The 24,443-nt window shown below is 45.3% G+C and overlaps 1 protein-coding gene across 3 annotated transcripts in view; it reads left to right on the top strand.

Moving 5' to 3' along the window:
- LOC119164821 (choline transporter-like protein 1) overlaps positions 1–24,443 on the top strand; it is a 66,143-nt gene that overhangs the window by 8,488 nt on the left and 33,212 nt on the right. The window contains exons 6-9 of one of the 3 annotated variants that reach the window (XM_037415333.2): positions 9,037–9,294; positions 11,133–11,345; positions 14,268–14,367; positions 14,970–16,043. In XM_037415333.2, the coding sequence (XP_037271230.2) occupies positions 9,037–9,294; positions 11,133–11,345; positions 14,268–14,367; positions 14,970–15,043 (645 nt within the window). In that variant the 3' untranslated portion in view covers positions 15,044–16,043. Of the gene's footprint in view, positions 1–9,036; positions 9,295–11,132; positions 11,346–14,267; positions 14,368–14,969; positions 17,443–23,315; positions 23,372–23,715; positions 23,788–24,443 lie in introns of those variants that run through there. The other 2 variants (XM_075874383.1, XM_075874384.1) reach the window with 2 other exon arrangements.

Below are 24,443 nucleotides of genomic sequence, written 5' to 3'. Positions count from 1 at the left end.
ACTTTGTGGCCGCTTTAGACTGGTTCGGCTTGTGGCACCTCATTTTTCGAAAAAGCGAAGTTGGTGCGGTGCTAAATTGCTTTTCTTCCGTGGCATGGCGCCACCAGCTAGGCCGGCCTAAGCCTGGCTGCAGCACTCCGCCACAACTCCACGCAAAGCAGTGGCACACAAAACATTTTTTTTCTTTCGTGGTGTTCAGTCAGTCGAGTCTTAGCAGCAGAAGTAGCTGTGCGATCATATTGTGCTGTGTCTGTTCACAGGTGAATTATCGCAGCACACTTGGAGCAACAGAAGCATTCGTTCGCTCGTGCTGTCTTTACATACATTCACTGGTGAAGAAGAAGAGGCGCCGACCAGTGCGGACGCGAGATCGGCTCCTGCTTCTGTGAATGTTTTCGCTCGTATTTTTGTGTTTTCTGTGGTCAAGTGCATTTCATTCGACGCACTTTCTTATGAAGCTCACGTTGATACTGGACTTTTTTCGGTGAGTGGTTTTTTTGCCGAAAAACTGGAACTTTTCGTGTGGAACGTGCTGCGGCTCGGCCTAGCATCTACGTGATGCGCAGAAGAGGAGCAACATGCCAGAAGTAGAGATGTGGAAGGAGAGGAAATCCCTCACTAAGAAGCAAATCACCCGGGTTGCCCGACAGCACTAGGCAGGAACAAAAAAGCTTGTGCAGAAACGCCAGTTTCGGACGGCAACACATCACATGTGGGCTTGAAGGGAGGCCCCCGCAGGGCAACCCCGCAAAGTGCGATGACACGTCTTGCAGCTGCATCGAGGCTCCCCCGGCTATTGAGGGACCACATACGAATTATCGTCCTGCCGAGAAACGGACTAGACATCAGAAAAGTAAGCCAAATAAGGCTTGCACAGGCTATTGCCATGGCGGCTGCTCTCGCTCGCCAGAGACCGAGAGTGACATAATTTGCCCGAAAATCGCCCAGAACATTCTCGTCGTTTCCACACCAGAGCAGAAGAACACAAACGCCTATGCAGGGATTCAGCAAATCCGGATAAGCGGCATATATGGCGGCTCCTGATAACACTTGTAAAGGAGCCATTCGGAGTGGACGCAGACATCGAGGCCCAGCTTCAACAAATGATCACCAACCAGCGAAATCCGCAGGCCCTTGGAAGCTGAAAGGATCTAAAAAACCACCACGGTAGTAGTACTTTTTGACGACTTGAAGGTACCCAACTACATCATGTGTAGCGTTAGCTTTCTGCGCTGCATGCTCTACAAGCACCGAAATTACGTGTTACGCATGTTGAGGCCTAGGACACAGGACCAATGTTTGCCAAAACGTGCCCTTTGCGGAGGACCACATCTTATGGGAAATAAAACAAGCAAAGAACGCTTTCAAGTTCCTTACGTCGTGCGACAAAGAAGACGACAGCGCCGAACGCGCGCCAGAAAGACTCAACAAAAATTGGCGCAGAAGAGTGGTCACCGGATTTCGGCGTGTCAAGTGGCCCTAGGCGGGGAGGTTCCGTCACGCCAGCTGGCCGCCAGAGCAGCTGCTCCAGGGACCGCGCTCAATCTTGTGTGCGGATCCAGAAAGAGCCTACCTGGGTGGATCGAGCAAAGCAGAGGCCAGCGGGGCTGCCACCAGAGGTAACACTGGCACCATTGCCAGAGCATAGGGAAGACCACAGGGTAGCTAAGTTGATACGAGAGAATGCTTACCTTAAGTCAGAGCTTCAACTGATAAGGGCTGACCTCGAATCATTTTGCATGTGTTGCTCCTCGCATTGTGACACACAACAAATTCCCCCACCAGGGGACGCGCAGGCGTGGTCAGGTAAATGAAAGACCTGGTGCAAAATAACAAAAACGCCGACCAAGGTGAAATACACAAAACTTTAAAAGATGTTTCGGCTCCCCACACGGGAGCCTTGTTCACAGTGACCGCAAATGAAAGACCTGTAGGGTGCTATCACCTCCTGTAATGTTGTTTGCGCCTCGTGGCGCATGTGTTTAGCACAGAAGCCACATTCAGGGGTCGCAACTATCGTGCGGTAGGTGGCATTATGCTCGCGAGCGTTTAATACCACCATCATCATCATGGTATAGCGCCAGCGGTGACGCCTGGTGGAAAGCCTGGGTGGCGACACATGAGAAAGAAGCGGGCCTCTTTGGCAGGTAGCGGTGGGTCCCCAGTGTGCGGCACCGCGGGTTGCGCGCCGGGGGCCCTCGTGGCAAGTCAAGCATTGGCGAAGCCGTCTTGAGTGTGTTCTTCTTGTGTTTTGTCATGTTGAGTGTGGTGTAATATATTGTAAGGTTGTTCAGCGTGTTGATCACAATTGACGTTATAATAATTCGGCTGATGATATCGTCGTTCTGAAATCAGGTAAATAAATGTGTCATTTTGCTTCGTTCCGACAGCGTCTGCTGTCTCTGTTCACTCTGAGCGTGGCGCTCACCACATTGAGATCCCACAGGCCTCACCTGCCGAAGGGGAGTGCGAGGCTATGGAAACAGTCCAAGAACAAAGCTTTAGAAAGTATGCAGCAATCGATCAAACAAACAACTGGATGATAGCATGACCATCCTACTTAAAAGGGTGTCGGCTCTTGAAAGTATGCAGGCAGCGCTAGCTACGGGTAGCTCACCTTGGACACGCCCGGACAGGGCACAGTCGCCTGCAGGCGCGGCAACCGCCAACCCGGCATGGGATTGGCCAAGCCATAGTGATAATCATGGCGGGCAACACTAATATAAGCTGGTCGTGTGGCAGCGGTACTGTGCGAGTTTCAAAAGACGCAGGGGTCCACTGCTGCACTTTGTTACTTCTCAGGTGGTCAAACCGCACATGATTATGCTGCAGGAAACTCTCAGTCATGTGCTAACTTTCCCGGGCTCTCAAGTCATCTCGATACATTCCTGGTTAGCTGCCTGGTTAGCTCAATTGGCAGAGCAACCACCCTATCACGTTGGTCTCGGGTTTGAACCCCGGACCAGGACGAATTTTTCGGCAACTAAGAGGCTTTCTTTCCAAGAAATCCGTTTGGATTACCTTGTGGCTTTGTGCTACAAGCGGGTGGTTGTTTTGGACGGCAAATCCATTGAAAAACTGACCAAGGAAGTCAATAAAATCTGGGAGACTGGGCTCTTCTCTCAATCCTGGAAGACTGCTTCGGTCGTGGTCACCCCAAAGCCAGGCAAACCAATAGATCGAAAGCGAAGGACTATTTCCACACAATATGGTAGGATTCAGACCTGCACTATCTACACAGGACGTCATGCTCTTTATCAAAAGACAAATTATTGACAACACCAGGGAGACAAGAGGCATATTAGCTTTAGACCTGTCTAAAGCTTTCGATAGTATCTCGCACAAGTTTGTGCTTGAGGCGGTTTCTGATAAGGTCTTGGACAATGTTTCCACGCCTTGGTTAGCTCCTTTCCCAAGGATCGCAGGGCCACCATCAAAATCGGTGAAATTAAATCCTCGGAATTTATCTTGGGAGCCAGAGGGACCCCACAGGTGGCAGTTATCTCTCCTCTACTTTTTAATATTGCCATGAAAGGCCTACCCGAGCGCTTCGCTACATTGCGCAGGCTTAACCATGCTCTCTACGTGGACGATATCACTGTGTGGTGGATGGGAGGCTCCGACGCCTGGGTAGAGCAGGCGCTTCGAATGGCCCTAACCGTAACGGAGAACTTTTTGGTTGGTTCGGGCTTGAGTCTGTCATCGGCCAAATCTGAGCTGTTCCTCTACGTACCCACTCGAAAAGGTATGAGGAATGCGACTCCATTAGAGCAGATTCCGATAGCATTATGCACACACGGTATGGGCACGAAATTCCCAGGATAGACTCGATCAGGGTTCTCGGGCTCCACCTGAAATATAAGGATGCAACTCATGCACTATAGCCTGCATCACCTCCAAGACACAGAACATGCTTAGGCTCATACTCAGGGTCGCGAATCGCAGGGGTGGACTAAGCGAGGGCAATCTCCTTCGATATCATGCATTTCTCATGAGCCGAATGAATTATGTTGCTTCGGCATTGATCTGGTTCAAAAGAGAAGGGGCGAAAATTGACACACTAGTGCGCAAAAGCATGAAGAGTTCTAGGCCTGCCTGTGCACACAAGCACAGAGAGGCTCCTTCAACTGGGCATGCACAGCTCCTTCGCGGAGGTAATCAAGGCCCATCATATGGCTCAGGTCATGCGATTCGTCCCCGGCTGCGGCGGCTGCATTTCCGATGGAGACGGCAATGTAGCAGGCCCGTGTGATCAGATTTGGATGCATGTTAAAGAACTCCAGGTGGTCAAAATTTCTCCACTACGGCGTCTCTCATAATCATATCGTGGTTTTGAGACTTTAAACACCACAAATCAATCAAATCATGCGACTATTGTCATCACGGGCTGGTAAGTACACCCTGGAATCCATAGGCTGTGGTACTACAAAAAAGTAACCAGCGTGGAGTGACTCTACCACTCTCGATCAGAGGTATGTCTGCGGTGGCTCCACTTCCTAGAAATGTCCACCCACAATACAATGTAGGGCGCCACATAGCTCGGGCACATTCTTTATCGAAGACTGTTGTACAGAGTTCGGATCTTTCGACATTTGTCGATGCAGCATAGTACGGCCGTTCTGAACGCTTTGCCGTGGTTTCAGTCAATTACAGTGGCACTCTGCTGTGCTCCGCCTCAGTTGGGCAGGTTTCGGTCACGATGGCTGAGCAAATTGCCATAGCAATGAAAGATTAATCTTGTCCAAATGTCTTCGCGTTCTGCAGCTAGGGCTTTCGCCTCGGGTTTGATCTTGCGAGAGGCAGCGACCATCTTCGCCTGCAAGAGAGCTGCCGGATTTCACACCATAACATGGTTTCCGGTCCGCATGGGGGCCAACGTACATCCTGATGTCCCCAACGCCAATGAGTTTGCCTATGACCGTGCGCTACGTATCGCTCACCACGGCAGTTCCGGTGAATTCGCAGGCGGGGACGCCAGAAAGTACAGGGACTCGCTACTCACTTTCCATGAGGTTATTACCCATTATCATATCTCTCAGAGGGCTTTTCCACTTCCTCACCCTAAACTAAATCGATCGCATTTGTCAGCTTTCAGGATGCTCCAAATTAAGTATTTCCCTTCGTGGGACAGGTTCAGTCATTACTCGTCCACCATAAAACCGCATTGTTCGGACTGCGGAGAGGTGTATTGCTCATTTCCTCACATAATCTAGCAATGTTCTACGTTAAGTGGCGCCGAGTTTAACAAAGAAGAGGACTGGAAGGAGGCCCTAAACAGCGGTGGCCTCTCGGTTCAACTTTGGGCTGTCCAGAAAGCCTGTGAGAGGGTGGAGGGCCATGGTCTTCCGGTCCATCAAAAGCTTTGCGAAGGGAACAGATGATCACCTATGTCCCTGGAAGCAGTCTAGTGGCATTTTGAGCTATTTAGTGCATGAACTCCAGGCTTGTGCATAATTATGCCGCTAGAGAGTAGCAAACATCGGGGAACATTAGGCATCCAAGCTTTTAATATTAGCTCCTGGGAAAGGCTTCTCTTTTCAGATAGTTAAAAAAGCAACTCTCTGTCAAGCGAACGCCACGATGACAAAACAATCTTCCGTGGGTTACTGGCATGAGCTATTTGGTATCGGCCTAGCAGATGGCGCGAGCGCCTCGATGAAGTGGTCGCGAAGGACACATGCCTTTGAAATGAGCTGGGTGTCCAGAACAACAAGTGCTTCACGATTCTGGTTTACAAGTTTTCATTACATCTTAACACAATGCGAATACAGCCGAAACCCAAACCGTATAGCAGCTTCAAATGCAGCCACGGCATTAGTTTGCGCAAGAGACGACGCGGCAGCATCTGCAGGCAGCACAATTCCAGTTGCCGCACCTGGTGGGGAAAGCCGCACTAGAACAGACGGCAGCTTCCTATTTAAATCCAGTCCTTTGCCCGGGCTCTGAAAAAAAATAGAGGATGTACCGAAGGGGATAATGGCTGCAGATTCGGTGTGCCCACCGGGTTGATTATTGAATGCAGATCTGGCGGCTGTCCGAAATATTGGTCGTTTTTACACATCATTTCTGTGGGGCCATCAGCGGTGTCGCGCGGCTATCCGATTTATCCGTCCCTGACTGTAGTTTTTACGTGTAATGTAGTTATCGCTGATCCATTCCGCTTTTTTCATAGTCGGGTTGCTTTTAGACGCCCGTTGGCAAACATGGACGTGAGAGGTGTTGGGTGGCACTTCCAGGATTGCATGTACAAAAATACCCTATAAAGCTGTTGGGAAAATCATCGCCATCGGAGCTCGACCACTGGAGCATCCGAGCACATCTGATGGTTGTGAATTCTGTCCTCGCGTACAAGTTGTTTCTTTTTCCCTTAAATTCCTTTTCATTTGTAATAAGTACAACACTTGAGTTAAGAACTATGACCACTTACCTTTCTTGACTTCATGAGTTTGTGCTGAACAAGGAAGCGGGTGCTGCTCACGTCCTACAGGTCGCCATTGGGGAAAGCTGCTAGACAGACCTAGGACCGTTCTAGAGGTTTCCCAATTGTGACTTAGCTTTGATGAGTGATGAAAAATTGAAAGGTCTGTGTTTTTCATAGGGATCTTTTTTGCCAGAAATATTCGTTTCAAAGTGCTCCTCAGTATTCTTATTGCTACTTGTGTCCTGAATAGCTCACTGTGTGCATTCTAAAAGTGGTTAGTTTCACTATGTTAACATATTGTAGAAACAAAACGGAGGCAAAATAACACACGGACTCTGCACCAACTTCCAACGTGTGATTTAGTTCAGTGGGTGTCACACCAGTACACTCAAACTTGCGGGAATTGAGGCTAGCCCGCTGCCTTTGCGCGGGCTTTGCCGCCTTTTCTGCCGTTCTCATGTCCCGACATGTCTGCCCTCCTTTGCTGTCTCCCGTGGTGGGAGAGCGGAGTGACGTTTAACTCCCTCACCCGGAAGCGGATGTTGACTGTGGCGCTGCGCGCGGGGACTCCTGAGAGGTTTTCGCGCGCTGCGTCGGCTGCCTTTTGCAGACCGGTACAGGGCAAATTTAGAAGGAATGTGGGAATTGAGGCTAGCCCCGCTGCCTTTGCACGGTTAACGCGTTCCCTGCGGTTCGCTAAGACTGGACCCACGCTGGTGGCCGTACTTCTTCGGGATACGTGTACACCACAAACCTTAATATAACGAAATACCGGTTACAACGAAGTAAATGAAAAATAGTCTTGCAATAGCTATAGTGTTAGAAATCTACCTTTATAATGAATGTCTGGATATAACGAAGCTATATTTTCATATAACATGCGACTTTTTTATAATGAGGTTCGAGTATAAATAGGCCCAATAAATAGTCCCCAAAAATGCGCTCTGTGCGAGCTAGTTTTCAACCTATTTATTGCCGTGATGCCTATGGAAATAAATCTCATGTTGTAAGTTAGCGCTGTGTTTGTAACATTTTTTTTCCTCTGTTTTTTTTTTTGTAGTATACTTAAAAAGCAAAAGGAATCCTAAGTCCACGCTCTAGCTTACAAAGTTCGAAATGTGAGCAGGTGACAGCGAAGTCTATTTTTGCAAAGTGATGAAACATATTGATGCCAAGTGAAGCAGGCGATTGCATAGAAGCCTGCATAGAATGCACAGTCATAGACAATCTAAATTCAAACAAATTAAAATACCCGTAAACCACACAAAGGTCGAAATTCAGTTGTGGAGGGGAAATTGTGCACGAGTGTACGACAAACACGGAGCTGTGAGAGTTTTTTGAAATAGTGCAGTAATAGTGGAGTTAGATGCGTTTGATTATCGAAAGTGCAATGATCACTCCTTTCGCTCTCTCCCGGCATACTCTCCGCTGGTATACTCTTTGCCCTCTCACTTAGCGTACGGGGACACGCCATGCCCCGTACATGTTGCACGCACACGGTTAATGTGACGAACAACAAGCAGCACGGACAGCTGCTTGCAGACTGACAGGAAGTCGTAGACTCTTGCTCGATCAATCATAACTTATTTGGCTCTGCACGTCAGAGATATGGCACGGCGCATTACTCGGAGGCCTGAAAGGCTCAGAAAGAAGGAGGGATTGTTTTCTGGAATTTGTAGCGCTGCCACGTGTAGAATCGTTGATCACGGCGGCTATTTCCACATGATGCGTGCATTTACTTGAAATGTTTGAAAAAATATCTGAGGTGGTTTACGAGCCCTTTAAGGTTAACTTTGTTTTCATTTCAGCCGGTACTTTGATTATGAATTCCATTGGCAAATTTAGGGTGACTGACGAACTCTACACTGAAGCACTCCACTCCAGTGGAGGGCAGTCGAAGGAAATCTTCAAACGGAACACTGGCGCTCCTGCCAGAGCAAATGGTAGGGGATGCTAGCGTACATCTGCTTTCGAAAGCACCCGGCATTCCTTGCGTTTCGTGTCATTTTCGCCTTGATGGGCATGTGTGGAGAAAACTGTTGAACTCGGGCAGCGCATTCCATTAGTCATGTGGTACACCATGCTCTGCGCACACGTAGGGTGCATGTGACTTTTGGTCAAATTTACCACTTTTTGCAAAGTAGAGAGAGCTGCTTCGTGCAGTGAATTCAGTCGTGGAGCTGCTCCAGATCTGCTAATATAGGGAGCACTCTCAATCTGATATCGGAAACCTTGCTTCCCATGGAGCAGTTAAAGTGCTACAAAAACTGCTCCAAATCTGCCAGTGGAATTAACTGTGAGTGTGACTTCGGCTTGGAGAGCTTACTACTATTGGGTCTAAGCTATATATCTTTGGTAACCACATTATTAGCAGTTAGAGACGAGATAAGAGTCTGGTGTTATCACTTGCGGAACCTATTTGACTTGGGCATTTCTTGTTTGTGTTTCATTTGTCATTGGTGGTATATATGGCATCACTGCTACCTTTTCTGTTTCTTGAGGTTGCTTTTCATCCAGTTCGTTGGTTCGCGAAGTACTCAGGGCTTTTTCTCCAACGCAGAGACTGGTTTACTGTATTGATGCAATCTCTGAAACTCATGTTGCCCAAATTGCAGTGCCGAGCAAGGGCTCGTGCCCTGAGCAGGGCCTCTTGGTTGGAAGGCCCGAGCATTGTCCTGACAGGACTTGAACAAGTTGACCGCGATGCTATCGGTGCCATAGTCAAGGCGGTGGGTGGATTCACCATCGAAGCAGAGGTTACTGATCGCACAACACATGTGATATGTGGCAGCGTAGCTGGAAAGCCACGACGGACTCTGCATGTGCTGTTTGCCTTAGCAAGAGGCAACTGCTGGCTTCTGCCTGTTCGTTGGGTAAGTGCCTACAAACCTGCAGATTCCAGGTCATAATTGTATACTTCATTTGAATCTCTGCTTGAAATTCAGTGCAATCAATAGCAGCTTCAAAGGAGCTCTGGCACACTTTCTAAAGTAATCACTGAATGAGCTCATCAGTTTTTTGCCCCACTAGTCAATTGGCATGAAAATTTTTCGAATGTGTAAAGTACGAGTGGAGTTACGTTGTTGTACGTTGCTAGGAATGACAAAGGTGGACAAAGAAAAGACCCAGTAACTCTGAGCGCAAATAATGACGAGACGCAGAAAAGGCACGGAAAAAGTGAAATGAGCCCATCGACAGCATGGAAGAATGAGCCGGTCAGGTTGTAAGATTCCAGAAGACTGTGGAAGAATGCCTATCTGGGTTCTGGGATACTGGGCATTATAGCGTGCTATGCACTCGTAACACTAGCGTCCCTGTCAGAGAAAGTCCTTGTGTTTCATGAGCTGCACTGACTTGTCTTCATGCCCTTCTGTGTGCATGTTTCAGCGAATTTGAGGCAAAAGAAAAAAAGCTCTTAAGTGTGTGACAAATATCTATAACGCTGCTTATACTTGACAGACTTAAACAATTTTTTTGGGTACCATGTGCGGGGCAACACCTTTACTCATGTCATTCAGTGATTACTTTCGAAAAATGGTTGAGGATCCCCGAAAAAAAAAAAAAATAAATATATGGTTATGTGAAACCTGTCTCATTGGTGGTAGTGGATTCCTTTTTTAATACACATCTTAGATTATGTGCAGTTTCCTCCTATGAATCAATGCTCTTCTTAGTAAACCACACACCCACATTGTCTCTCTGATTCTTCTTAGTACATACTGTGCAGCTTTTCTTGGCAGCTTTTGACACTTGTAGTGATTGAGCAGAGGCAAACTACACTCGAACCTCAATATAATCAACACGAGTATAATAAAATATCAGGTATAACAAAGTAAATGAATAGTCTTGCAATAAATAACAGTGTTCAGAATAACCTTTATAACGAATTTCTGGATATAACAAACCTATTTTCTTGCAAGATGCAATTTTGTTAAAATTAGGTTTGAGTTAGCTTTTGCTTTCAATTAATCTAGCAATTCATTTTGAGACCAAATGCACTTTGGCCTGGATTCGCAGCAAGTTACGCTAATACTTTCACAATTTTTTTCTATAGCTCGACTTGCTGCTTGCGTTCAGCATTTAGCTTTGCTACTATATTGTCATGTAGTCATGACATTGACGATGGAGGCAGTCGGCTTGTTCAAAGTTAACTTCTTATTTGGTTGAACCTGTGCCTGCAAATTAAAAGATAACGTGCAAGTGATCCACACTGTAAACTGATATCAGTGTGAACAGTCGTTGGCCGTTGAATAAATTGACAATCTGTTAGTGTATTTGCTTTTATGATTGTGCTATTTAATCCAGCGTTATTACTAGTGGCTACATAAGCTCTCGGAAACACTAGGGGGTCGGCAACCTGTGACCCGCGGGTCAGATGGCAGTATTATGCAGCTCTCGGCACAATGCGAAAACACCATCTCTTAACCTTTCTTGCTTCCTTTGACCCCACAAGGGGCGCTCTGCAGTCCCCATCATGTCTGCTTCACAAAACTTGGCCCTTCAGCTGAAAAGGTTGCCAACCCCTGCACTTGACTACTTGCGTCCTGCATGCAATCTTTAACGGAATGATCTCGCACATTGAGAAGCTTCACGAACATTGTGGCATGATCTGTGCCGAACATTGCTAACAGCCTTTGTGTGTGAAACTCTATTGCATAAAAGCAAAGTAAGAAGTGGGCATGGCAATATATACCTATGTGTCTTGCTACAGGCTTACCAGTCCCTAGAGTGTGGTCGTTGGCTGGAAGAAGGTGCCTTTGCCTTTAGCTGTCCCAGGTTGGCCACTGGGAAGAAACGAAAATTGTCGGGGTGTGAGGTGGCAGACGCTCCGCTGCTGGACGGTCAAGGTCCTTTCTACATTGGGCCAGCCACAGCACCCCCACCTGACCGCATCCGTGACCTGTTACTGCTTCTAGGCGCAGAGGTACTTAAGGGGACTGAGAAAGTGGGAAGCCTGAGTGTTAGCTATGCGTAGTGCATTTGAGTGCAAGTTGAGTAGTGCAACATGTGGAGCCTGAGGGATTGCCACTTTTGGAACACACAGACATGGTTGACATGGTTGACATGGTTGAGCAGACCAGCACGTGGACATTTATTAACCTGTTTTCAGAACAACAGTATCGCTAGCCGAATCTGATACATCACTAATAACACACTAAATAAGCTTATGCAATACCGTATTTTCGCGCGTATAACCCGCACCAAAAACCAAAAAATTTCAGTGGCAAAGTGGAGGTGCGTATAATACGCGGGGTTTTTCCTATAGTGGTGCTTCACAGTATTGCGTGCTGTGCTGTGAAGCCCCTTAACAGTGTAGCGAAGGCTGCGGAGGCGGTTTCCGCAAATTCGTGTTGCTCCGCAAGTAGCACAGCAGCTTGCGGCCGATTTTGGTTTCGCTTGCTTGCATCGTTGAAGCGTTTAGAAAAACATTTGGGGAGAGACGATTTGATTGTTCAGTGTAAAGTCTCACTGTCACACCACAAGTGTATTTTTTGGACGTTCGCGGCCGCTCAGTGACCCTCCACATGTCCCTATGTCACGGACGCCATGTTTACTTTTGGAAAGAGCTTGCCGAAAAGGCGGTGCTGTCTAAGAAAGTTCCATAATAAGTAAAGTGAGTTCCATAATAAATAAAGCAGTATTTATAAATGTAATTAAATTTTATGGTGCTGTGAAGGCTAAGCGATTCCTGATCAAGCACACTCGATACCTAGACAATACTCATGGTTTAAAATGTGATCATGTGAGTGCTTTGTGCATTGGCTTGTGAATGGACGTGTGTAATGAAGGCAGGACCAGCAAAGTGCCGACTATCTCTGTTCTGCTCCAACCTTGCATGATTCGGTGCAAGTTGCGTGTTTTTAGAGACATTTTTGATTGGTTTTGAATAAACATGATAAGTTTATATGTATGTATGTGCACATTTCAAGTATTCAGGCAAATTTTATTTAGTATAATGTGTAGCTTAATGATGTCATTTTGGGAACATGAGCATGCGATCATTGAGCAGGTTTAAGTTAATGGGCATATCAGAATAATCTGTAATGAGAACTGTATGCAATCCAACAAGAAGGTGAACACATTTGACAGAGATCTGTCAGGCTGGGTGAAAATTTATATGAATAATACACTCTCCAGCCACCTTAAGTCCACAGTTCCTAATGTGAAAATGAAAAACTAAAGACTGGCTTGGCCTTTTGGGACCAATTTGGTCCCTTTGGCTCCGAAGCTAGCGACTTTTCCTAGTGCTGTCCCCCTCTCCATCATTGTTCCTATCGCTGCTCATGTTGCTGCGGTATTTTCTCCGCTGTTTTCAGACTGTGCACACATATACTCGGCAAGGTCCCAGTTGAGCGGTTTCGAGGTCTATATGTGCACAATCTGGAATTGCTGTGCTGTTTTGTGCTAAACTTGGTTACCTGTGCCATCCTGCACTTAACCACCCTTTTGCGCCAAACTTGTTTATCAGCATCGTAGTGCGCCATATAACTCGAATTCAGCCGCAAGATGCAACAGCCATCAAGCCCTGTACGTGAAAATCTGCCAGAAACGTTGTGCTTTCAATTTCACCAAAATCATCATAGTTTCATCAAGGTAGTGATCGCTTGAGCAGCAGCTGTGAACTTTGATTGCAACAATTGAGTCGCGATCACTTGCGCACGCTCTATCTCAGCAAGTATTAATGAGATGACTCGTAAATCATTGTATGTGCTGTGCTCTTAGCCCGGAGAAACAGTTGCACAAGATCAGATCTAAGAGAGTTAGTTGCCAGCATTACTTTGTATAACAATATAATTTATAGTTATTGCATTCATTGTTTATACTGAAACTGATTGTCTTTATGTTTTTACCCACGGGTGGAACTACTACAATGCGATGGATGGGCACATGTTATCGATTTTGACTTTATATGGGACATGGCGGCAACAGTGATGGCAAAACCCGTCGAAAGTGTCCCTATTGCCATAGCTATAATAAGGTTATTGTACAATTTAGCTTAGTGTTTGAAGAAAAAAAAGCATTGGACAAATGTTGCGAAACAGGGCTACATATGCTCGTAATGTTGTCTCTGAGTGCTCTAAACTTGCTTGAAGAAGCCTTTCTGGCTGCTCCCAAACCAATGTGCCACCCATGACGGGTTACAAAATACCGCAGCATCAAGAATGGCGGAAAGGAGAACACCACTAAGAAAAATCGCTAGTTTCGGAGCTGTCTGAACAGAAAGGGACTGAGTCTGTTCCGGAATGTCTGGCCGCTTAAATTTTGACATTAGAAGTTGGGGACTAAAAGTGGCTGCAGGGTTTTTTTTATTCGTATCGTAAAAAGAATGAATATTCTGAATTTATGTCAGCAAATGTTATGATATTTTGAACCTTTGGGAGTCAATCACTGTCAAATTGGGATTTTGGAAATCAATGTTAAACACTTCATAACTTTCGCCCAAATTGGTTAAGTACATCTATTTTTTTATGGTACATAGTTCTGATTCTAGATTATTTTGATTCTAGTTCTGATTCTAGATTCTATATGCTCATTTACATTGTGACTCTCTCAGTTTGGGGAAGCTCTGGGTCCCAAAGAAATACATGAAATGGTTGGTGCTTTAAAAACACTATGTTGCACTTCAGAAATAATTGCATGCTTAAAATGGGCAGACAAATTTTCATCAAAACCACAAAAAAAACGTCTCTCATCCAACTTTTTCAAGCAACTTCATGAATATCTTTTCTTATCAGTTCATATAGAAAGGGTCATTATCTGCTAGAAGATTCTCCCATTTTAAGTAACAATTTGCAGCACCACACTGATCTGCACTGCATTGTGTGACAAAGAAGAATTTGTGCAGGTGTCTTCGTCATACCTTCGCTGCCAGGTAGCCCTGGGCGACCCGCAACGCAGTCAGTGGCTCTCCCAAGTCACACACATCTCCGAGCGATGGCTCTTCGGTACGCAACTCTGGCATTCCTGTCCTGTTGCTTTGAAATCTTGCAAACACTCTGTCACTCTGACTGTGTCGCAGAGGTCAAGCAACTCATTAGGCCAGTTTTTTCTCGACTTCAGTGAAACTCCTCAATCTGTACAAATTGGCGGAAAGAATTCAGAGCTTAGTAAAGATCTGAGGGGAAAATCAAGCCTTCTGGTCTTATATAGACAGCATGGCACGTTTCGAAAACTGCATTGGTGACAATTATGACAGCTTCATTTGCCTAGTCATTGTGTGCATCACTATTTACTGGTAGTAACAGCATTATTGGCACAGCACCAAGACAGCTTGTCGGAGCACATTTCTGCAGGCACCACACGTAGTCTGGACACAATTTAATTAGCAGTGCAGGATTTCTATGCCCATTGTCGAAGTACCAGCATGATAATGATATTACTGACTTCGCAATAAACAAAACTTGTAGCCCAATCAATGTTATCTTTTTGGATGAGTCTCAAAACTTTTGGGGCAAAAACCATAAAGGTTTTTAACATTTACCATAGTGACAAACGTAGCACGAATTTAAAGGGATGTTTCCTGTGAACTTTCTGCTTTGATTTTCAGATTGCATCTCTGAACATCGAGTTCTGCCCTACAACAGCTACCTGCTGCAGAAGCCAGCTGGCAGCAGCCATTGATCATCATCATCATCTCCTTACAGTCGCTTACATTCAAGCTTAATTTCATAGTAAATTCCCTCTTAATCATTTTAATGGAGGACAACAGCACACGGCATCTGTACATAATCATAATGTTCATTAGTTCTAATGCTCCATGTTTTTCTTGATTTTTAGCTTTATGCAATGACACGTTTAAACCACCTTTTATGAATTTTTACAGCCTTTTACGAGAGCACTTTGTTTCATGTGCAGAGACTTTACAAAGGAATATGTACCCGGAATGTTAGAGCTCCGCGTACTATGCGATGTCAGTGCACTCGTTTTAATCAGCGCACAAAAAGGACAAAAAGCACAAGAAAGTGCACGATGCACTTGCCTGTGTTTTTTTTTTTTTTTTTTGTCCTTTTTGTGCGCTGATCGTGATGAGTATGCTCCAACTAGCCCAATTTGCTACTTTACTTCGGGACGTAAAACCCCAGATATTCCTATCAAATGTTGGCAAGAGACCCTGTTTCTAAGCCTCAGTAGTTGCAGCAGCATCACGTCATGATGACTGCCATTGTGTTCAATAAAGTGACCTGTCTAACGAATGCTTTCTTACATTTTTGCTCTACTGGGAGCATCTGCATGCTTGCTACCCTTGCAAGAAATTGCACTGCATGACAATCTACTTTTGAAGGTTCCAAGCACTCCTGCCTGTGCTGCCAAGAGTACTGCCTGTGCTGCCAAGATAAGGGCAGCACATTCGTGTAATTCCGTCTGATGTTGCTCCTGATTAGTTGGTTTGAGAGAGATTTCTTTGATGAGGCACTAGGGGTACGAAGCCTGAAACCGAGGGAAGACTTCTATTTGGGCGAGTTGGCTTAGCTGGGGAAAGACTGCACAAAAAAGACGTAGGAACGCATGCTGAATGCTACCTGATGCTTTTGATGTGGCGGTTTTGATCCGTATTGTGTGCATGGTTCAGTGCGCTGTAAAAACGAGCGGTTGGTGCAATAAAGATGTCAGTTGCAAGTTTTGCGCTCGTCCAGTGTGATGTGCTCCTGCGTCCTCTTATTTTTCGCACTTTGTTTACCCAGCTAAGCCTGTAGGGAAGGGCGTTTACAGCCTACTAACATCATCTGAAGGCAGCTTATGTTTGTGGCTTGTTGACCCTGGCAGATGCCCACTCTGGGGGATTAGCCAAGAAAACTTGTAGCTTATGGATGTTAACTACACTGTTGTTTACCAACCTATAACTATAATGTACAAAAAAAAAACAGATTAAGAGCAAGTAAAAAAAATGAAATAAGTGCCAATTCCTACCATTACGAAAGCCTGAAATATTTAACTGACTTTACCTGACCCGATCTCATTCGAATGTATGTCTTTAACGATTGCATCTCCGGTATTTTCGAGTACATATTGCCACGTTCCTTTCCTCAAGTTTTGTTATCATCCGAATACACTACGTTCAGTGCAAATTTTAAAAACCGCGCCTAAAATGTGCGAAAAGCTTCGAGGTTGTAATAGATCGTTTTGTTAAAATTACGCCCACTTCATGAACATTACACATTATTCTGGAACCTACGGCGCCGCTAGCGAAAACGTTAGAACATTCCATGGCTAGTGTCTAAATGCTGACGTGCTTCGCCGCTTATCAGTTGATCGACGGCCGACGCTCTGCTCGATGCTATCAGTGCCTTGCTGTAATCTGACTTTCCTTTTACGTGGCCACAAGTTAGGCCTATGACAATATTAATGTAGACATTGTGTTGGAACAACAAGGTGCTTCTCCGCTACACGCCCGATTTCAGCTCCCTGAGGATGTTTCAACTCCACTGACGTCATAGGCTATTTATTGAGCTAACCGTTGCCTTATTTTTGGTGAACCAGTGGCGAGTAAAGCACCGTGGCTTCGCAGTGACGTGTCAAATACATGACTTTACCATAAAAATGCCTGTTTTCGTCTCTGATTTTCGAATTAAAAAAAAAAGAACTTGAACGGTCTAGTAAATTTGGTCGGGGATTGTGATACCGCTGCTAAGTCAAACACAATATTTTAGGCAGTAAGGATGAACCTTCTAGTATGCAACCGGCGGCGAGACGTGGGATTTAGCATGTTCTTGTGGCGAGTTTATGATGTACCGTGACGAGGACAAGCCGACGCTCTGTTTCGTCCCTAAAAGCGGGTTATGGGCGAAAAGTTGGGATTAGCTGCATATTTTCCGCCAGAAGTCGCACATACGGAACGCAAGACGTCCGCAAAGGATAGAAATGATTAGCACAAGTTTGGCGCTCTCAGCACCCATGTGCGCGAGGGTCGTCGACCCCGCATTGATCGCGTGTCTCGGCGTTTTCGAGTGCACTGGGTGGCGCGTGCGGCGGAAGCGGTAACCACGGGAAACGCAACACCACAATTCTGGCGACGCCGAGCGGTGAGTGGTTCCTCGCCGAATCGGGCCTGTTTGAGTGCGATATCAGTGCACGTTGAAATGCGAATAGTGGTGATACTGTGCAAAAGTGCGGATGGACTCCACTAGCGTGAAACCGAGCGAGATTTCTCAGTCCGATCCTGAAATCGGACAAGGGTGTTTTCGTGCGCTAACGTCGTATCAGATTCGAAGATGAGTCGCCCAAACCACCTAGGGGGATCGGCCACGAATCCCGCGGCAGTGGAATTTAGGAGGGGGGTGCTTAAAAAGGTTTTTTTCTTTAGGTAAACGAAAACAGTAGTTGTGCTAACAGTCGGTTCTGCATCGTAATGCAGCTTCTTATTGTTCTTGTTCACCAATTAACTGTGGCGCATATCCACTGTGGAGGATTGGCCAAGAATCGGGTGTTTTTTTTTTTGTAAATAGTATGAAGTTTTAGAATAATGTAGGTCATATATTAGAAACATTACAAATTACGTAAAAAACTACGGTTGTTGATCTTTTTATGACCGGTTTCAGTTCTGCTCTTTTAACGTCGTAACTGTTCCCCTTTTCATTTTATTCGACCAGTGGCAAGTAGTAGGATTTAATTGTTTATTTGAAGATAATGCTAGCCTCACATTTGAGGCTGTTACAGGGAACGGGTATGATACAGTTCAACTGCAATACATCTGTGTTTCCCCGATCTTTTGATGTGCACTCGGCCGTTATCTGCCTTTTTTTTTTGTTCTTTTTCAACATATTAAGAAAGTTCCGCCTAAACATCGCCAGTCTTTTACAGGAAAATTAATGACGCTACATTGAAACGTTTCCGGGGTTTATTACAAAGAAGATTATGGGCAGACGTACATAGTGAAAGTGACCCGAACGATTCTTCACAATTTTATAGGAAAAAATTTAAAAGTGTAGGCGTTCTCGCCTTATTATTTAAAAAGTCTACAAAGACTTAAATAAATAAATAATTTAAAAAACGAACCGTAAGCAAAAATAAACTTTATGCTGACTTCATAAAGTATAGAGACATAAATATTCTTAGTCGTTTTAAGCAAATGCGTAATAAACTATCATTCAATATTCAAAAAAGCGAAGGGCGACTACTTTATGAAGATATTTTAAACATACTTATCCCGGAATAAATACGGGAAGCATATAGACGTCAGACTCGGAGTTTTGCAGGCACGTAGCGCCTCCTGCCGGCGCAGTTCTGGGTAGTGCAAAGGCCCTTGCACAGTTTGCTGCGCAGCCAGGTGCAAACAGCGTGGGCAAAACAACTATTGGGCTGCTGAATATTTGTTGTGTTTGCGCATTGAACCTTTAGAAATAAATTTCTCTCCAGAGGCGTCATCGAACCGCCATGACGTGCACTCACAAGAAAGACGGCGACAACAAGAGCAGACGCGCTCTACGAAGAAAGAACGACGTTTCGTTGTGAACTGCCACGGATTTCAGTTTTACCGATTTCCGTAGCTATCGCGAAGCGAAACGGCGAGTGCGCTGGACGTTGCTAACGTATTGAGTGAGCGAATTACTCGCGTTCTCCACAGCTAATCGCATGAGAAAGTGACAACGTAAGTCTCCTCTTATTGTTTTCAGTAGCCTTGACGGGGAACCATAGCAATTTGGATTATGCACCTCAACCCAGCCTTTGACCGGGGACGTGCGCGAAAGGCATCGCACACGCCGCGACCACCGATAATCTGAGATAGTTATTACCACGCAGCATAGCGCGCGTAGGCTTTCGAGGTTCTAACTTCCGGCTTTAACTAGTGAATGCACGTACGTCATACAGGTAAACCGCAAAATATTGGTCCGGACAACGATCAAGTTTTTCTCGCCGTTGGTCTCGATGGCCGGAGCGGAGGCTTCGGTTATGCCTTTCACCAAGAAAGTGGGCAAGCACGTATTCCCATTTGCAGCACATACAAACGGAATACAACCGTCAACAGAACATTATAGGATGCGTAAGAATTAAAATATGCAGTTCGACGCACTGTTATGGATGGAAAATGCAAAGGCGAAAATCGGCGGGACCATTTGTGCGCGAAAAAGAAAGCTTCGTACAACTGGCCGCAAGATACAGCTCGTGTTTGCACTACATTGCTTTGACAACATGCATGTGTGTGTCCAAATTAACGCATTTGGGCGCTAGAGAACGCAAGTCGAAGTGCCTGCCTCGACGTCATGCGTTGCTTCGCTTAAATTGCGAGGATGCAGCCCGCATCTTTTGCATTGCACCTGCAGTTCGCTTTGATGAGCTTCCTACTTTTCTGAAGCGAGGTTGAATTGATGGAAGAAGCTTTCCAGGTCCTAGGGAAACCGTACCTGAGCACAAGACAAGGGCCTATGCACGTTCGCTTGCGGGCTGCTATTTTTGCACTACCCAGTTATGGCCAGCGCGGCGATGAGGGCGCTGGTGGTGGCATTTTTCGCAGCGCCGCCTAGGCAGAGTCTGACGACTATAACAGCCTCATGTGCAAAACAAACAAGCAATCTCTACATCAAAGATGAAGGTAGGGTATTCTCTGGTATTTCCTTATCGAATAAATTTAAACACTTTCTCTCTATTGGTGAAGGGAGTACAAAAGTTGATGAGGACGATCATTCATTATATTCGAAAGATAAATCATTTGCCTACATCACCTAATGAAAAATTTAATTTGGAAGTTGCGCAACCGCTTGGCTGAAATCGAATCGCAGGAACTCAAGTACGTCGCAGATATAGTAGCGCCAGCACTTAATTGCAACAAAACTATGGGAATATTTCATGATAAGCTGAAAATATCACGAGTGTCTGTTATGCACAGATCGAAACTCATTTTCGAATTATCTTGCAACCTCTGTGTTATCAGTCTTCAGCAAAGCTGCTGCAAAATGACATCAACATCCGCTTACTTATAACTTCATCGAAAAAAGAAATACAGTATCAAACCAGCAGTATAGATTTCAGACGGAAAAATCAAAACGGGCCTTGCTGTGCGTGAAAGATGAAATAAACAACATAGATTGATTGATTTGTGGGGTTTAACGTCCCAAAACCACCATATGATTATGAGAGACGCCGTAGTGGAGGGCTCCGGAAATTTCGACCACCTGGGGTTCTTTAACGTGCACCCAAATCTGAGCACATGGGCCTCGAAAAAAACAACATGGAAGTTAAACGTTTCACAGGACGGTTCCCGGAATTAAAAAAGCCATTTGATTCGGTTAATTATAAAGTTATCTTGCTTAGTTTGCTATACTGTGGAATAAGGGATAATTTAGATTTGATCGAGAGCTACCTATCATCAAGAGAATAATGCACTATGAATGGTGTTTCATCTATATGTATACATGAATGTACGCCGAGGTGTACCGCAGGGCTTGATTTTAGCACCGCCGCTCTTTCTTTTGTATATTAACCATATATAGTCAACATTGCTTGCACTCCTTCAATGGTTATGTATGCGGACGACACAAATATTTTCTTTTATTGGTGTGATATAGATTCAGTAGCGAGCGACGCAAACACGTGGCTCGCTCGATTGTACAAATGGCTAAACAGAGCTCAACGTAAACAAGGCGAAGTTCATATTATTCAGGTCTAAAAACAAGACTACACTTTTCGCAATAGTGTTCTATCGCGCGTGGACTCCAGACGATTATTAGGCGTAATTTTTCATGATAGGCCAACTTGGACAGATCGCGTTAATCATGTGTGTTCTAAAGTTTCCAGTTCTGTTGGCACAGTGTGCAAAATGAGAAATTTGAGAATCGAGAAAAGCGCTTTACTGCCTGTTGGTTTGGGGAAGCACTACGCAATGTAATTTGCAATCTCTATTTGTTTAAAAAAAGCAATTCGTGCCATCACTAATATGAATTACCGAGTGCAAACGAACGCTGGAGCAAATTGGGTATAATAAAGATACAAGACTTGAAAACCTTGTCATTGGCTCTTTAGACACATCACTTACTTAAAAGGCCAGTAAATAGGCTCCGACTTTTTTTTTTTTTACTCCCCCTCATACATCCTCGGCAATTCGCAGATTAGACCGCAGCGATCACGTTTACTGACTATCACAGTCTCTACTGACTAGTCTCTATTTCGAAACACGATTACCGAGCATCTTTCCAATGCTGCGTTAGTTAGGGACTCTACTCCCTCAAAAGCCGAACAGTTGGCTGTAGCCCTTGCCCTTTTGGATGACAGTAGATCGCAAATCTTCACCGACTCAATGTCAGAGGTCAAGGCTTTCGCCTCTGGTTCCGTTTGTACTGAAGTACTTAAACTACTTGAAAATAGGACACTTTCTCCACATACCATTACCTGGTTTCCTGCACATCTCGAACCCCTACTGGACTCTCTAGTAAACCTGAATGACACATGCTCACTCCCGGGCGCGCGCACTAACCCTCCGCGCTGGGGAGGGTGTAAGGGACGCTTTACTTACATTCAGTGAAGTGGCTAAACACTACCAGTTGAGTGGGCAGTTGTCTAGACCTCAGGCCATCACGTTTATAATGCTCCAGACCAGGTCCTATCCAAGTCTATCTTTCCTCAGCATGGTCTCTTCAGAGGCTTCTCACTCTACTTGTCCTGATTGTGGCGGGGTTATTGACTTTGAACATATGCTCTGGCAGTGCCCCTCGTTACGGGGCCCAAGTCGGCTCAGAGAAAAGGATTGGGACTGCCTTACGAAGTTCAGAGTTACTACCACACTACAGGCTTTCTAGAGAGCCCACGATGCGGCTGTGACTCGCAGCCTGTGAGGCTAGGCCTTCCCGTCCCTACGTGGGAGAGGCCCGCGACGTTGCTCTAAAAGAGTATAGCATTGCTCACTCACGACCCAATGAAGTTATGTGTCTGTCTGTTTAAGTGTTAACAATATTGCAGGCATCCTTTAGTACTCTTCAGGTCACGCCACTCGCAAGCGACACAGCAAAATGATCACTTCTCTAAATTTACGCACTAACTGCTACAAGAACTATCAATGACTGGAATAACCTTACAAATGATGTCATTACATAACACAATGTCATTATTTGAAACCAGCCTCTTCTAAAACATCACTTGTTATTGCATTGTATTTGCTTCATTGTAGTTTTTGTTAGTCTGTAACACGTATTATGCTGTTATGTTATTATGCATTATGTTACTCTATATTGTGTTGCTCTGTAAATTACTGAAAGCAGCGCTTTTTTTTTTGTTATACCTGAGTTGTGCATATGACATTCGTACAGTTTTTGTTTGTTTGAATGCATGAACACGTTCCCGAACACTTTTCCCACCCTGCCATGATATTTCAACTGAAATATCGCAGCATTTATAAATGAATAAAAAAATAAAACAACTGATGTTCCTTGTGATGGTGCCACACGCGGGGTTAGCCTGCATGCCGGCAGCGACTTTTTTCACGCTGTGTCTCACCATACAAAATGTCTTCACTGAAATCACAGAGAAAGATGTCTTTCAAGGCGCTCGCAAGACTGGCGGTCCTGGTTTCTTTACCTTACTGAATTTCAATCAGTACTTACGCTCCTGAAAATATGCATTTGGCAGATTCGCGTTAGTACTAGTGCATAGCTCTTCTGCTACGAGAAATAATTTAAATTCTTACAGTGAAACCGCTCGACGTCAGAAGTCTTGGCGTACAGTAATAAAAAAAAATATCAGCCGTGACTTGGGTCTTCTAAAAAGAGATGAAATGAGTTGTGTTTGGTGCAGCTGAGGATTGAATTAAGTGAACTTAGGCGATTATTGCTTATCTGTAAATTATACATTGCAGAACACTATGGAAGAAATATAATAAGCACCAGGTTTCACGGGTGCTGTAGTTTTAGAGAGCTTCCTTTGCAGCCATTTGCATTGATCGGAATGTTTCCTCGCCTAACCGACGCAGGCCTCTGGCTGATGGGCTGTTGCTGCGACCGGAGTAACCAGGTCCACTCGGCAGGCGTAAGTTCTTGCATGCCTCGTCCCTTTACAGCCGCGTTTATTCGAGCCTCGGAATCTCAAAGAAGCAATCAACTCGATGCATCTCGTGAAACGAGACACACCGCGGTTTGTTTGCAAACTATCTCCAATATGGATCCTAAGCGCTCCTTGGGCAGATTTATTACAGTTGCGTCAGCAGCTCCTACTGAAAGCTGTCGTTTTGCTTGCCCGAAGTTACGCTCCAGTAAGTTATTTTCTGTTTAATAGACATTCAGGCACATTGTCTCTGTTCTTCCTGCCAGAGCATTTTCTGCGCTCTTCAATCTCTGACATTTTCTCAAATAGTAACGCGAAATCATCCGCAGGGCTTGGACAGGCAGCGTTCGTGCACGGACCCTGGTTGGCTGCTCGTCTTCGCCGCCTTTAGTGCAGGGCTGGTGCGTACAGCCGTGTTTTTCTTTTCTGTGCCACTCAGGAGACGCTATTATTTCTAGCCTGCAAAGATGTCACACGAGCTATAGCACTGGCATTCCCTGTCTGGAGGTGGCGGCAACGCTTTGGTGCCATTGCCTCAGTTTCCCATCGAGGAGGCTGACCAGCATCATCACACTCCCTGCATGGCACGTCCACTCGATCTCTCTCTTTGGTAGGGGAAGATCGAGCGGCTGTGGCCGTGTTTCTCCAATTTTATTTAGTTTAATTTTGCATACTGCAGTCAAATGTATTGCAAGAGAGGCTACAGAACAAGAAAAAAAAACACAGAAAGCCAGAATGAGTTGAGATGCATACGAACAATCACAGGTCAAAGAAGAACGCAGATTCCATAAACAGGATTACATAAACCGTGTAAAACAAGAAGCAATAATAAGAAGAGCCTTCAAAAATTCATCGCTCAGCAAAGAACGAAATGGAGCTCGTGTGATATTTCACATCTTGGTACATCGGGGGGAGAAGGTATTTGATGAAACAAGCATACGTTGTGCATGATTAATGTAGTTTTGCAGAGGTTGTGTGGTTGTTGTGCGATCAATACTGCGGCGAACTTAATACAGTGTTGTCGTGTGCTCGCTGCGGCCATCCCCGAAAATTTTAT

This window comes from Rhipicephalus microplus, chromosome 9 (assembly GCF_043290135.1).
Source record: "Rhipicephalus microplus isolate Deutch F79 chromosome 9, USDA_Rmic, whole genome shotgun sequence".
Taxonomy (NCBI): Eukaryota; Metazoa; Arthropoda; class Arachnida; order Ixodida; family Ixodidae; genus Rhipicephalus; species Rhipicephalus microplus.
Note: the sequence above shows the minus strand (reverse complement) of the source record. Positions and strands in the feature narration are given on the sequence as shown.